This window comes from Oryx dammah, unplaced genomic scaffold (genome assembly GCF_014754425.2).
Source record: "Oryx dammah isolate SB20612 unplaced genomic scaffold, SCBI_Odam_1.1 HiC_scaffold_19, whole genome shotgun sequence".
Classification (NCBI taxonomy): domain Eukaryota; kingdom Metazoa; phylum Chordata; class Mammalia; order Artiodactyla; family Bovidae; genus Oryx; species Oryx dammah.
In genome coordinates this window covers 73,757,712-73,774,495 of record NW_024070203.1, presented here as the reverse complement: position 1 = coordinate 73,774,495, position 16,784 = coordinate 73,757,712, and the positions used below count along the sequence as shown (strand labels likewise).

At 37.6% G+C, this 16,784-nt stretch overlaps 1 protein-coding gene across 5 annotated transcripts in view; it reads right to left on the bottom strand.

Moving 5' to 3' along the window:
• UBR5 (ubiquitin protein ligase E3 component n-recognin 5) overlaps positions 1–16,784 on the bottom strand; it is a 139,104-nt gene that overhangs the window by 43,892 nt on the left and 78,428 nt on the right. For all 5 annotated transcript variants that reach the window (XM_040261971.1, XM_040261972.1, XM_040261975.1 and 2 more), the window contains exons 14-22: positions 13,052–13,236; positions 10,739–10,848; positions 9,485–9,597; positions 8,038–8,181; positions 7,832–7,943; positions 7,508–7,662; positions 7,060–7,257; positions 2,572–2,782; positions 1,459–1,585 (exon numbers count right to left, since the gene is read on the bottom strand). In XM_040261971.1, coding sequence (XP_040117905.1) covers positions 1,459–1,585; positions 2,572–2,782; positions 7,060–7,257; positions 7,508–7,662; positions 7,832–7,943; positions 8,038–8,181; positions 9,485–9,597; positions 10,739–10,848; positions 13,052–13,236 — 1,355 coding nt within the window. The remainder of the gene's footprint in view (positions 1–1,458; positions 1,586–2,571; positions 2,783–7,059; positions 7,258–7,507; positions 7,663–7,831; positions 7,944–8,037; positions 8,182–9,484; positions 9,598–10,738; positions 10,849–13,051; positions 13,237–16,784) is intronic.

Here is a 16,784-nt window from a genome sequence, read left to right as displayed (position 1 = left end):
TCTCAGTCAAATCATCATCTGAAGGCATTTAACAGTACTCCATTCAATATTGAAACTGCATCGGTTTTGAGCTTACAGCTCATGAATCCCAGCCTGCATACTCATCAAGGGGCATCGCCTAGAAAATCCATTGTAGGCTAGAGGAGGGTTTCACTTCAATGAAGCAGAGTCTGTGGACTTCCTACTGCCCGGCGTGGATAATAAGACTCCTGTGCTTTCATCTGTTCAACCGGCAGCCCTGAGTTTGAACTGGTTAAGAGCACTGCAGTGAAATCTTCGGCAAATGCCTCAAAGGAGCTTACTCTGCAAATTATTTCTGTGAGCAACACATCACCCACTCTTGAAGCTCCTTTTAGTCTTTGCCTTCAAAATAATCCTTACATGAAAAAAAGATGGCAGCACTGGTATTGGACCAACCATATCAGAGTCCAACTTGATTTCAACCTGTATTTTCCCTGAGGAAATGAAATACCTGAAATAATTCAGACACTAATTTCTTCATGAAGAATTTAAGTCGCTTTCCATCTTAGACCAAACACTTTGTCTGCCTAGTGAAGTCCTGAATAAATAAGCTGGTGATAATTTCCATTTTGCATAGTCTATATAATGTTTCTGTATGGTTTTAAATTATAATTTGGTCATCCATAAATAGTTTTTGATAAATGTCACCTCAGAATGTTTTTGAACCTGGGAAGCTCTCAGGTTGGAACCAATTTTAGAAGAATCATTTTTTAAAGGGAAAGTTGAATATAGAACAGCAAATAGGCCAAGAGAGTCTTCATTTTAAGTTGACTTTACAACATGAGCACAGTAAGCAGTGCTTCCACATTAATGATCTGTGAAGCATCCAAGAATTCTGGCTCTCCTGTCTAACATAAATGTGCTTTTTCTCTTCAGGAAAAATAAGAAACACCTATATCCTGAATTCTTTATAGTCTTCATCTATTCAAACATCTAGTAATTTTTAATGTGTTGTAAGTTTTGTCCATCCCAGAACTCTGAAGGCCTGAAAATTTTAAATACCGAACATTCATAATATACACCACCAGCTTTTCTTTTCTTCCCAGATCATTAGTACATCTGAGAGACTGAGCTAAGTAAACAATCTGAAAATAAAAGATTGAGGTTCTTTCAATTATTACGTGTTCTCCAACTAAAGAAAATAACTTCCTAGGAAAAAAGAATGATGAAAAATTTAAAACACATTCAAAGAATCAAGTTTAAACTACTTGTCTAAGTTACCTCAAATTTTTTAAAGATCCTAGGTCCTACTATTCTATACCTAAATATGAGATACTGTCAAATATTTTTCCCAGACTGATATTGGTAGAAACAAACAAAACAAAACAAAACAAAAAGACCCACCAATTCATGCATATGAGAGATAACAGATATGTTTCTTTCTGTACTTGGATTACATTTCCATCAACTGAACTTCCCTGGTAAAAATCACATTACCTTCGGCTACTTGATGATCCAGCCCGATTACCTGGGCCATTACTTGAAACAACTGATATTGCATTTGCAATGGCCTCAACAGCAGAAAGTCTTTCTGCAAATGTGTTTCTTTCAGAGCGCTCTGCTTCTGAAACATAAGAGAGAAAATCACAATCAATTTAAACTTCAAAAAATAACTAAGAGATTAAGTATGTACAATCCATCAAATGCTACCTGCTGTTTTAGTGTTCTAATTCACATACTAGGGATAATAGCTTAATTTTGCCTCCTCGGAGGAATAAACACTTAAGCTAGGTTGAACTATGACTTTTAACATGAATTATTTCCTTACTCTGCCTTATTTTTCAACCCCAAAGATAAAAAGTATTATTCACAAGTAGGCTGAAATGTAGCTCTCACTATCAAGGAAGAAAAGACTGACATGTGAGTATCTCAGTCTTAGTTTCTACACTACTTATAATCCTTTAGTCAGTTAATGATAATGAATAATAAGTCAGAAACTTGCAAACCACTATTCAAAAATGTAGCTACCAGAATGTCATCAGTAGAATTCAAAACAAGGAAAACCATTATGAATTACACAATTGCATATCAGGTTTTCAGTTTCCCCCCTTTAATCAGCCAATTAAAAACCTTATGGCAAAAAGAAAAGCTTATTTACTTTTCCAAAAACATCTAAAAACTATTTCATTTTCTCCTCTACATTCTAAAAACTGGGATAAAAGTTGCCTCCATATAATTTGACTTAACTTGCTAAATAAGTCCCATGGTAATAAAAGTTACCTGCAATTATAAAACCAGTAAAGCTCTTAAGGATTCTATATATATAGTTTTATACTAAACAAAGAGATGAGAATTTAAGACAAAAGAAACACCCTAATGAAAAATTTACTTTCTCATGTTATATACTCATCCTATCAAGAGAACAGGGATTTTTACCTTTTGAGAACGTTACCTTCTGAAACGCCAAGATTTTACAAAGCCAAGTGAAAATACATATACAAAGCCATACACAAATTCTTTACAGTGATTTTCTTTTCTTTCAGTAATTTTTGTATTTTCAAAATTCCCCAAAATTCCTTTTAAAGATCATGTTATAGTTCTTAATCTCACCCTCTTCTTCTTTAGTTTCCTTATTGCTGGTTGGAAAGCAAACGGATACACAAGCATGCAAAATATTTCGATTTCCATCACATCTGTGGCTGATGAATGTCTGCAGCATCTGTAGGTTCTGCTCTAAAACCACCGCTTGCTCAAGATTCATAAGATATTGTCGACAGGCCTCATAGTCACAGCGCAGGATGTGCTGCATCAAGGTTTGCTTCTGTGCTCAGACAAATTAGGGAAAAAACTTCAATGCATTTGCATACCACAATACCCGAGTCAAAACTTTCACATGGCCAACACAATAATAAAATCAGCTCTGCAGAAAGTAGTTTAAGGTGACCTGGCACAAGGAGCTGAACTTAAAGATACCCTTAAGCAGAGACAACACTGACAGGAATGGAAGAGTGACCTGCAAAGGATCAATACATATTTTCAGCTTCTGCAACTAACTCAACTCAGTAACTGCAGCAGGCAATCAGTCAGATATACAATGTACAAATGATGAATGGGAGGGGCTGGACTGGACCTACAGATCGCAGTTTGTGTGTGTGCTGTTGTTTCAGTCATGTCCGACTCTGTGCAACTCTATGGACTGTAGCGCGCCAGGCTCCTCTGTCCATGGTTTTCTCCAGGCAAGAATTACTGGAGTGGGTTGCCATTTTCTCTTCCAGGGCATCTTCCCAACCCAGGGACTGAACTCGTATCTCTTAAGTCTCCTGCACTGGCAGGTGAGTTCTTTACCACTAGCGCCACCTGGGAAGTCCCACAGATCGTAGTTTACAGAACCCTTATTTACATCATATACAACTAGCAAACTAGAACCCTACTGTTAGCCAATTAAGCTCAGGGTATACATTTCACTCCAAGCTTATTCTCATCCTCCTGTGCTCTCTAAGGGTACATCACACTATGAAAACGAAAACCTTTACCTCCCCAGAAATCACAACATGTGCACTTCCCCAAAGGTGACAGCTAAATACACACCTCATTGTCAAAGACCAGGTAGCAATGATAAATTATTTATGGATCATACCATTTTCTACCTGAGAAACAGCATGCTAGGGACTGAGTATTTGCTCCCTCCCAACTCATGCTGAAGCCTAATAATCAATCCCCAAGGTGATGGTATCTGGAGGCAGTGCCTTTGGACAGTGATTAGGTCATGAGAGTGGAGCCTTCATGAAGGTGATCAGTGACCTTAAAGGGGCCTGAAGAGACCAGAGCTCCCCTCTCGCACTGAGGACACACGGCCATCCATGAACCAGGAAAGAACACATCAGACCCCAAATCCGCCTCGCCTTGACTCTGAACTTCCCACCTTCCTGAACTATGAAAAGTGAATTTCAGTTAAGTCACTCTGACCTTAGCAGCCTAAACAAAGACACAGCATTAATATATCAAAGAGTTGAAATGTATTTTTTCAGAATGTAAATTGTAGTTATAGGATACTTACTGGACTGAATGTGAAGCATTAGTTAAGGAAAACAAGAAAATTTGTTTAACTAAAATTAGGAACTGGAGGAAAGCAGGTGGGAAAAGAATATATGGAAATACAAAGGAAGAAGAGAGATGCTTCTGAACTTGCCACCTCTTTACAAATTACAAAAAAAAACACTGTTTTCAGTATGTGACACATGTAAGACAGGCCATTTGGACTGTGGAACTAACTATGGCTCTGAAGTGACCCTATAAATTACAAACTCCAGTTCGAGAACATGAGGTGGGCCACATAGGACTAAATTTGTCAAAATCTAGTGGTAAATATGCATTAGTCAATACATTGAGAGAATATGTCAAAATCTCTCCAAAGAATAAAAAGCACAGTATATTCTGAAATAACTAAAAATTAAGATATTTTGCTGCACATAGCTGTGATATCGAATGTTTTCAAACAAATCAGTCGTCTGGTTGGAAGCAGCCACTCTACAGGAGCTCTCATCTCCAACCTGCTAGACTACACAGGGGCCATTATGCCCACAGTATCAATGCCACATTTACGCTGTCTGAGCGAGACAGGTTATTCTGCATCACTATATGCTGTCACTCATTCTTATAACAAAAGGCAGCATGTGTGCATGCTCAGTCGTGTCTGACTCTTACAAACCCATGGGCCATAACCTGCCACGCTCCTCTGTCCGTGGGGTTTTCCAGGCAAGAATGCTGGAGCGGGTGCCATCCCTCCTCAACTCAGGGGTGAAACCGCATCTCCCGTGTCCCCTGCACTGGCACACGGGCTCTTCACCTGAGCTACCTGGGAAGTCCAACAAGGCACAGAGTTGGGCAAAAATCTCTTGCATGTCTACTGTGCATCAAGTCCTGGTAAATGAGGTAGAAAGATAAATGATGACACGCTTCATCACTAACCCTAGGATGATGGCATTATCTTTACCATTGAGATGCTGACAAAGTGCAGGGTTCATAGAATTATTAGGCCTACAGAAGCACTTGAAATAGTATAAAATGAATGGAGGAAGCTGGCTGAAAAAAAAAAAGGTAACATAAACCACGTAATAAATGGTGACTAACACTGAATGCAGAGCAACAGATTTTAAACCTTCTCTGCAATGGACTGGAGAGACCATGCATAGCCCCCTAAAAGGAGCAGATTAACGTTCTGTGATGGCCCAATGTTACCAGGTCTTCTAATTTTTTAAGAGCAACTGAAAATCTGGATTTTAAATATAAATCCTGTGACTTGGAATGCTGGCAACAAATCAAGAATTTTTAAATGATGTGAAGGCTCACTGGCCTACAGCATCACATGATACACTTGAACAACACATCCTATTTGACACATGCTCTTGGCTTAGCTTCCAAGACAACACTCATTCTAGTTTTCCTCCAACTCCTTCTCAGTGCCTTTATACAGGTTCCTCTTTATCTCTTGGCATTTAAATGCTGAGACTATTCCAGTGGCTAAGTCTTTAGGCTTTTCCTTCTCCAAGACTTTAGTAATCTCATGCCGTTTAATTCCTTTAAATATCACAGGTATCCAGATAGCTCCTAAGTACATGTCTCCAGTTTGGTCCTCTCTCTCCTGGTCTTCCAACTTTCACACCCAACTCTCTCTTCACTAACTCCTCTTAGATAATCTAATACAAAACTTAGAGACTTCCATTGTGGTCTAGTGCATAAGAATCTGCACGTTCCATCCTGATTGGGAAACTAAGATCCCACATGCTGTGGGGCAACTAAGCCTGAGCTTCACAGCTCGAGAAAGCTTGTGTGCCACAACAGAGACCCAGTGCTGCCAAAAACAAAAGAAACAAACAAACTGGATGTTACCCTCCTGAACCTGCTTCATTCATCCTTAGCGTCCTCATCTCAATAAATGGCAACATCATTCTTCAAAACCGTTCTCCGTCTTACTTCCTCGGTATGACACCCTGTATTTAGCCATAAGTAAATCCTGTTGGATCTACTTTAAAACATTTCGAGTATATATAGAGTCTAGTCACTCATCATTCTACTTCCTGGGCCAAGCCAACAGCACCTTCCACCTAACTGGCCTCCTTACTTCCAACATATCCCCCATGTATTCTTAGCATGTCAGCAGTGGTATTCTGAAAATGTTAGGCAAATCAGGTCAATCTCTGCTCAAACTGCTCCAATAACTTAGAGCAGTGTTGCCTCCACATCTAACAAATAAAAACATCTCAACCACAGTGTGTTCAAAACTAAACTCATCTCGCCTTATCCCATTTGTTTCTCCTATTTCTCACCTCCCCATCAACCACACCTAAATCAAAGCTTTAATAACCCCTTCCTTCCATTTACTGCTGCCACCCTGTCATCGAGCTTTAAAGCTTCTACTTCCTTAAGATCTCTTAAGTCCATCCCCTCCTCATTTCCAAGACTTCAAGCTTTGTTTCTAACATGAATAATTACATTAGCTTTTTTATCTGGTCTCTAAACTTCTGCTGCTTCTCCATCCACTGCTCATCTTCTTTAAAAACAAAAACAAAAAAATACAGCCGCTTAAAACCCTCTTCTATGGGAATGTTCAGGTCCCATAGATTAATACACAAGGCACCTCAATCCCTTTCCCTGCCTTATCAGTTGCCACTCATAGATCCATATGAGCCCTATCTTCTAGTTTTAAAGAATCAAAAGAATGTATAAGTTCTCCCAATATATTACTGAGATTCACAAAGGCTGCTCTTCATGCCTGGGATAACACCTCCTACCTTTATCCTGTGTCTAGGAAACACCTACCTGACTATTTCAAACTATGTCCGGGCAACACTTCCTCAGAGAAGCCTCTCCAGTCACAGTCTAATTTAACCCCTCCCTTTTGTGCTTCTACACCTTTGTCCATGCCTTACCCAACACGTGTATCACACTGTGACCAACGGCATACTCCTCTCTCTTATCCTAATACACTCTTAGCTCCTATAGGGAAGGGGCAATGAATAATCTATTGAAAACTGTTTCCCTAGACTCCAGCACAGTCTTCTCAATTGAAATGCCAATTAGTTTAAAAAACCAGATTACCTCTACAGCCATGATGATAATAGCAGCTTTCTTTTTGATTGTTGAATTGGCAGGAAGATTTATTAAAGAATGTACACCCATTCCAAGACTACTAATAGGTGGAAGATCAAGCCAATCGGGATCCCTTATTCCTCCCATGCAATCTTTGGCCATTGGGTAGATAGTACCATTTCCATCTCGAAGAATAATAGGAGACTCCTATAACAGAGGGGAAAATAATATAGTTTGGCTCCCAATCAAATACATGTCTCACTTTTACAAGAGGTGTATTTATTTTCCAATTACATTTTACATATGCTTGTAACAGTGACCAAACAGAAACTTAATATTAAAAATGTGCTGAATATTCTAAATTCTTCTAGTTCTAATTCTTCTAATTTAATAACAAGCAAACTAGAACCAAACTCAGCTTCAATACATTTTCAAAAACAAAAATAAGCCTCTATACCTGTCCAGCAGTGAAAATAGCTACATTCCTCTCATTCTGACCAAGGAAAGCAATGCTGCTTGTAGGGAAATTATTCTCCTGTTCGGCTTTTCCTGTGGCAAGATCAAAGATACAGTACCGTACCCAATTTCCAGTCTTCAAAACAGCATGCACACCTTCAGAAATACATAGATGTTAAAAAAAAACAATTGTTATACATCTTTAGTAAATGGCAAGTACCCACAAATTATATACCCCCAGTCACATTTCAAATACAGACACATTTCGTTCCATACTGTTACACTTTATAGAGTACGCCAGTTGGAAAAGTTACAAAATCTTTACCTTTGGAATCCACATTCACTGCTAGTATTTCTGTCTTCTCAGGTATACAAAGCTTCTTAGGAGTTCTTTGGAAGCAGTCAGGAACTTTTGGTGTTCCACCAGTTTTGACAACCTGTGTGACACAAAAATGAATTTTGCTCTGAAATCTGTAATATGCTCAAGGTCCCAACATTCAACTGGTGAGTGGGTGACTCCTCCATACTTACCTGCAGTTCATCAATTCTAAGTAACCTACAATCCTGCAGGAGAGAAGAAGGGTCAGCATCTGAACCCGAGCTGCTCTGACAGGTGGTATTGCTGGATGTTCCTGGAAACTTTACAGCAACATAGGCTCCATCCACTTTTAGCACCTAGAATGCAGGCAGATATGATAAATATTAACACTAGCTCATATGAAATCAATATGCAAGTTATATTGAGTAAATTTAACACTGAAGGCATTAAATCCCTTATGAGTATATTTCTTCAATGATCATCAAGTTATAAAATTAATCTGAACACACTCACCAAATTTATTGTTGATGTCTATATCCAAGACATATTTTCTATAGGAAAACTGACCCACACAGCCAGTGATTAGTGTGTGGATGTTTAGCAATCAAGCACAATCCACAAATTCCTCCTACCCTCCCTCATTATTAGTTTAGAACTCCACTGTGCAAAAGACCTTCTATGATGATGGTCTGACACTCTATATCTGTGCTGTCCAACATGACAGCCATTAGCCTCAAGTGGCTACTGAGCACGGCAGCTGATGTGACCAGAGACTGACGTTTTAAATGTTACTAATTTCAGTAAAGTTTAATTTGCTACATACACCTGGCCAGTAGCTACCATACCAGACAAGGTAAGAGTGAGCAACGCACAAACAGCTGAGCACAGCACGTTAAATCAGAACACCTGAGTCCCACTTTTGTTAGTCACTTCTTTTAAGCCAGTGGGCTCTTCTTAGGAAAAAAAGGTGCCCATAAACTAGAGTTCTATTAAAAAAATCAAATGGAATAGTATGAGAAAGGCCTTTGTAAATGGCGGGACATAAGTTATCGGTCCTTTAAGTATAAAGGAAACACCATCACATTAAAGAAAGTAAAAAGCCATCAGGAAAAGATTTACATTGCAGATACTCTATAGCTATCATCCCATTTTGTATTAAGAATGTGTGAAGACAGAGGTGAAGTTAATAACATTCCAGCTGATGAACTCTACCCACTTGGCTTCTCAGAGAGCAAGACCCTCTCTAGGAAGAACAGAAGAAAAAGTGGAAGCTTAAAGACAGTAGTAAGATTTATAAATGTTATGAAAGATCAACTCCATGAAAATGCTGTATTATCAGTCCCAAAGAACAGACTGTACCAAAAAATGTTATCTATATTCAATTTTCCTGTAAATCTAAAATTATTTCAAAATAACGTTTTTTTAAAAGCAGCCTATCACCATTAATGCTCAAGGACAGGCAGCATCATCATCAGTTCCTCTGTCAGGGACAAAGGAGACAGGTGCATCAGGTGGGAGGATGGGGCCAAAGAGATCAGAGGTGACAGACAAGGCAGCCTGGAGGAGAGGGCTGATGAGCACTCACCAACCATGAATTCCTTGACAAGCGATACCACTAGAGTTCACTTAGTAATTAGTACTTAGACATTCTGAACAAACCTTGCCCACAGGAACATTCTTAACATCTTCCACAAAAACGACTTCCCGAAGAGACCACTGCTCTTCGTTCACCTTTTCCTCTTCTTTGGGGGCGGGGGTGGACCGTCGTCGTTCTTAGACAACAACAAAATGGTAAGTACCAAAAAGAAAATGTGAAAGAGACTTTATAGATTTTATCTAAATATATGAAAAAAGATCATTTGTAAAGGGATACATATTTGAGATATCTGAACATATTTCACAAACTACTGCCTTCTGAATTGAGGCTTCGTGACTTTCACTGAGATGAACTCATGGTTTAAAAAAAAAATGCATTAATGCTTAACGATATTAACACATAGTTGCTGCTGCTGCTGCTGCTAAGTCGCTTCAATCATGTCCGACTCTGTGCAATCCCATAGACGGCAGCCCACCAGGCTCCCTCCATCCCTGGGATTCTCCAGGCAAGAGTACTGGAGTGGGGTGCCATTGCCTTCTCCGAACACATAGTAAACAACTGCAAAAAATTTAAAAACTTAAAACTTGTTTTAGACCCTCAAAATTAGGGCTATGGGACCAAGGTTTAAAAAAGGAAGATATGTTGGGCTTCCTTAAAATTAACACAAGACTATTAAAATGACTATTAACTTTCAATTTCAAGTATGAAGCAACCACAACTAAAAGATACATTTTGGAAAGCTTAAAAAACAAAACAAAACAAAAAAAAAACCTTCTATATAACCAAGGTGCCGTAGCAAACCTCAGTTTGCAAATTATACAAATTCTGAGCAAAAGTTGTGACCAGGCCATAACCAATTTACAATAACAGTCTCAACAAAGATAGGCAGGTATTCTAGAGAGCAGCGTTATTTCTTCTATTACTGCAGTGCATTTTATATACTGTGGAAAATTATAACTCTCAAAAATAAGAATAGTCGACACTATAACTACTGTTTCTACATTTAAATAAGACCACTGGACTTCCCTAGTCATCCAGTGGTTAGGACTCTGAGCTTCCACTGCAGAGGGCACAGGTTTGATTCCTGGTCAGTCAACTAAGATCCTGCAAGCCCTATAAACCTTGTAGTTCAGTAAATAAACAAATAAATATGCATATTTTAAAAAATTGAACTAGCAGGAGCACAATTTAAACTAAAAGATTTATACTAAAAATAGTCTGAGCTGTCTCCAATCAGAAACACAAACTGAACACAGCTACACAGCTGTGTGCCTGGCACCCTATTTTGACCAATGTATACTACACATAAAACTTACTATATGGCATTGATGCACTGCTGGCAATGGAAGACGCATCACTGCATGTAGATGCTGGAGATGGTGGGGGACCCATTTCTGTTTTCACTGGTTCCTGCTTACTTTCAGGCCTGCAGTTAGAAACAACATTCTCTTTACAATTAGGAATATAAAACATTAGGAACTTATCAAATGGCTTATATAGTAAGACTCAAGTTTATTCTCAAAAGAGAATGAAATAGTAAAAATTTGTACAAACTGTATTATTCTCTAGTATGCAAGGTACTAAAAAAGATACACAGTGCACATCTCAAATTTTAAATAATGTTTTAAAGCAGGAAAGAAATGCACTATGTGAAGCTATCAACAACTTGGAACAATGATTCAGATAAGCCTTATCTAGGAATAACAACAGAAGCTACACTCAATCTGTCTACATGGCTTTATCATAAGCCTCTTGAGCAAACATGTTTCACACTTTACTGAACCCTGACTTGCATACAGCAGTTTAACTGAAAAGATGATAAAGGCAAATAAATAAAAGGTCCTCCAGATCATTAATTTCCTAGATTTCAAAAGAAAAACTCTACTTGCAGTGGTTTGTTAAACACCAGACAGTTCAAGAATAACCACCAGCTGTAACTGAAATGGAAAACTATGGTATTAATAAACTATCCCTCTTCCTTCAGTTATTTCATTAATGCTATACTTGAGAAGATAACTACAGCAACTACAGATGATAAAAAATAAAACATTTTCATTCATTAAATGGCAGAAGTCAATTTTTACACAGAAAAGCCATGTATTACTCAGAAATTTGTCATATACAAGTCATTCTGGTATATATTATAATCAGGGCCATCATATTAATCCTCTCATCTGCTATTATTCCTGTCAGGAATTTCACCTGAGTTTAAAAAAAAAAAACAGTCCAGGGAAAAACAGCGTTATTTCCATAAGCATCTTAGCAGTTATTTCCATAAGCATCTTAGCAATGTGTGCCATACACGCATACATGAATACTCATGGCTGCTCTGCACACCTCGTGATGGTGGGAGCCAGCCAGTACTGACTCGTCACTAGCACGCTTAAAGCCAACACATTTCCATGACTACAAGAGTCTACTGACATGAAAATGATTATCGTCTTAACATTTAATTTCACCTTAGCTCTTTTACTAAGTATATTAATATAGATGGCAAATTTCAAGGAAGATTTTGAAAATCTTAATAAATCACAAAATATAAATACAACAACTTATTTTAATCTCATTTTATGCATATCAAAAAGATTTCAAATACCCTTTACAAAGTTTCATAAATGCTACTTTTAAGATTAAAAAAAAATCAATATAAGCAGAGGGAAAGTTTATAAATCTATTTTAAAAACAAGACAGAGTCTAAAGCACAAAACAAAGCAAAATATCTTAATTAGGCATGAATTACAAAAGAATATTTTTAAACTTAGCAGTAATCCTTGTACAATCATTATATTCATTTGAACTAAAAAGTTACAGAAATATAAAACCCTGTATGTGTAGTATAGTCCCAATCATTTCTTTTCAACTGCTTGTATACATTTAGAACAAGAGTACATCAAAATATTTAAAATGTTATTTCTGCAATGTGATATTATATTACTTTTCTGTATTTCTATAATGTTCATGTATTTTTATAAAATTAAGAAAAAAAGCTATTTTGAAACTTTATTAAAGCTCAAGTACCAAACAGCCAAATTATAATACACAGTATTTTTAAAGATGAGTAGATGCTTCTAAAAGTACAGGTGTTAAGATCTGTACATGGCTCCCAAATAGTAAGCTAGCTCCAGAATGTAGGTTTTATATAATCCAGTGATATTTCTGTTCGCATTATGCCCCACCCCAAAATTCACAAAAATCCTTTATAGAATTTCCCTCCCCAGTACATTAACCTATAAAACCCTTCCAGTGATCAAGATGCAGGCAAGATGTTAGGTAGAAATTAAGATGATTACACAAGAAGAGAGTAGGAAAAAGTCCACCTAATATACTACTGCTATATACCACCTTCAAAGGATACACTCTAATGATCAAACAAAGACATTAAGAGAGAACTCTACATTGGCCCTTCTGGCCATTAAACATTAAGAATAACTGTAATATACAAATATTAACGAAACTGCAAATAATAAATTTTACCAGTTCCTGTCAAAACTCATGTGGATCTTAACAAGATCCCACATGTTAACACTTTTATAAGTCACCGTACACCTCTCTTAAGTCTCTCTTGACTATCCTCCTTCATATACAGAGCAAACTAGAAAAATCAAGATTAGTTAAGACACAGTACTTACTTAGCTTCAGTAGTTTTGCTAGCTTTGTCCATGCTTTTCAAGCTCTCAGGAGATCTAAGTTGAAATCTGCAACTATCATTCATATTCCAAACCGACTCCATTAAGACACCAACTTTAGGAATCCCAGCACTAATTGAAAATGCAACTGCTCCAGCATGATAGAGAGGATTATTTCTTAAGCATACCTAGCAAACAAAAGAAAAATCACCATCAGAATGACATAATTTTTAGACAAACTAAAAGAGTTATGTGTTCCCAAAATCAAAGAGCAGGAATAATTTTAGCACACTTGCTAAAAACAAACTAAAATACCCTGATACTGAGAAAGAGTGAAGGCAGGAGGAAAGGATGAAATGGCTGGATGGCATCACCGACTCGATGGACATGAGTTTGAGCAAGCTCCGGGAGAGGTCATGGGCAGGGAAGCCTGGCATGCTGCAGTCCATGGGGTCACAAAGAATCAGACACGACTGAGTGACTGAATTGAACTGATATTTCATGCAGCAAATACCCTGCCCATTCTGCTACAAGGACATAGAAAAGAAACAGCACAGAAGAAACTACAAAGCTTATTAAAAGTAAAATGTAAACAAAACAATTTTTTGTTGTTGTTTCTTATAATTTGAAATTATTTTCTCCCTTAATTCATGATGCTATATATAGGCTCCATAAACTTCATCTCTACAGTTATTTCTCTCAGAAGACTTTTCTATAAGCTGGAATTTTAACTAGATAATGGAAGTTTTCTCTTACATTAAAAAAACAGAATATGTAGACATTAGTGTTAGAAGTTAACTGAGTTCAAAAGTGAAAAACCTATAAATTCTTATTGCCGGGGAGCACCCCCAGGTCATACTCTAAAACCAATAACTTGTAACATGGCCCTGCCAAACGCACCAACAAAAGCTACTACTGTGATACAAACATTATTTCTGGAAATCTCTTTTGATTTCGAAAGTAGCCCAAAACTTACTGACATTCTGTTCAGTCATTTGATAACTAATGATTACCTTATATACTTGACAGCGGCATATGTAAAGATTTGGGAGTGGGAGTTATAATTAAACATATGTCATACAGAAAGAAGGCAGCACACAGGAGTGTAGGAACTGGAAATACTGACAAAGAGTAAAAGCTCTGTTATTAAATACAGTTCTGCGGCACAGAATGAATAGTTAAGAGACAACTTCTTGAAAGGGTATGCTTAGCTTGACTTAAAAGAGAGGTTTCATCCATAAATTTTCAAAAAATGCTGGTGAAAGCTTAAATCCTGAAAAAGGATCAATAAGGCTATAATTATAAAAGAAATATGGCAAACTATATTAGAGAATAAGTTATTAGTATCTTAAAATAAAAATAAATGCACCTCAAAGACAAGGAGGTATATATCCAGTACGTAACAGACATGCAAGGAACATGTGCTAAATATATTACTCTCAACAGTTAAAATCTGTGAATGCAGATGCTGCTGCAAACTCTTAGAAGTGATGCCGCTCAGTCGTGTCCGTGTCCGACTCTTTGCGACCCTTTGCACAGTAGCCTATCAGGCTCTTCCGTCGATGGGATTTTCCAGGCAAGAGTACTGGAGTGGATTGCCATTTCTTTCTCCAGGGGATCTTCCCAACCCAGGGACTGAACCCAGATCTCCCGCATTGCAGGCTGATGCTTTACCATCTGAGCCACCAGAAAAGTTGATCAGTAATTCTGATGCAAACATATGAATGCTTTCCCCATTCTGTGGCCATGGCTGCCTTAATCCTCCTGCTTCCTATACTTTAAAACAGAACCTTAGTTCTGCACTAAAGTATTGGAATATGCTCTTTTCCAGCAATTTAGTGCCAAGCTATTTTGCTTAAAGCTTTCCTCCGTGCACATTTAAAGGATTTTTTCTTTCCTCCCTGTCCGTAGTAATGTCATCCTACATGCTAATAAGGCATCTGCTAGGATATCTGGCTAATACGTGAGTTGAATAAATAAGGAATTTTGGAAACCTAAGAGATCAGTATGTGAACTGAATAAGTAAAGAGTAGCTACTATAAGTGAGAGATCTGTCTGAAGCAACTGACATAAATAATTAAGACTAAACAACAAATAAACAAAATAATGGGTCATCACTAAAAACTTCCTAGCTGGAAGGTTACAAAGGAGCCGGAACAAGACAACCACGAATAGGACAAAAAAAGAAAATGAAGCCCCAGACAAAAATAACAAATACATTATTAAACTGAGTTTTAGACAAAACTAACAGCTAAACTAGTAATTACTTTGTAAGAAATAGGTAATGTAAATGATACCATCTTATAGTGAAAAAGTTGAATTGAAAAAAATGTTAGATGAGGGAATTAGTGCCATGTCATGCAACAAAAAAGATTTAAAGTCCTTAAACAATCATTGCAGCACTTGCTATAATAACATAAACATCAACTTTTATCCTGAAGATAAATTCCTATAAGAATCTAATGAATCAGAAGTATAACAGTAGTTCTTAAACTTTTTCAGTCTCAAGACTATCTTACCCCATTAAATATTACCAAGGACCCCAAAATGTTTTGTTTATATGGGTTACAGTTGGTATTTAACACGTTAGTAATTAAAACTGATAAACTTTTAAGTATATACTTAAAATTAATAAACCCCATGTTAACATGCATAATTTATTAAAAAAAAAAAAAAACACTACATTTAAAAAAAAATACTAGCCAAGAAAAGTGGCATTGTTTTCATTTTTGTAGATCTCAATGTCTAATTTAACATAAGACAGTTGGAGTCCAAAGTATGCTTTTTGCATTCAATTTGCCATGATATGTTACTTTAGCTAAAGTATATAAAGACAACTCAGCCTTAACAAAGATAGGTAACTGGAAAAAGAAGGACTCTACAGATCCCCTGAAAGGGCTGAGAAGGCAGCAGGAGTCCTTGGATCACACTTTGAGAACCACTAGGATACTAGAAAAATCACCTTCCATCAGATATAAATGAGCCTAAAACTGAGGTAGAAATTGTTAGGCAGTGTAGGACTCTGAGACGTTGTTTTCAATAAACATCTCCCTCCATTAGCCTAAAGCTATACCCAGTTCCTGGAATGTATCCTTGGTCTGGGTTCCCAGGTAGTGTTAGTGGTAAAGAACCTGGCTGCAATGCAGGAGACGTAACAGAGGCGTGATGGATCCCGGGGTCGGGAAGATTTCCTGAAAGAGGGAACGGCAACCCATTCCAGTATTCTTGCCTGGAGAATCCCGTGTACAGAGGAGTCTGGTGGGCTACCATAGCGTCGCAAAGAATCAGACACAACTGAAGAGATTTAGCAATTAGCACTATGTTCTTGGACTGATAAATTATCAACACTCAGATCCAGGGAACAGCAGTAATTAACTTCTGTTTCATATGCTGAGGGAAAAACAACTGGTCATCATTAATCTTAAACCCATACATTTGGTCCATTATAAAATGGCCAGTGGGCATGAAGAAGGGTGGTGACTTAACCCCAGGATCAAGAAAAGCCTGGACCTTTAAATTGATTGATTAAAAATAACAGATTTTAAGGACAGGAACCAACCAAAAATGTACAGATTAATACTGGTAAAGATATAGTTCGGTTCAGTTCAGTCGCTCAGTCGTGTCCGACTCTTTGCGACCCCATGAATCGCAGCACGCCAGGCCTCCCTGTCCATCACCAATTCCCGGAGTTCACTCAGACTCATGTCCATGGAGTCAGTGATGCCATCCAGCCATC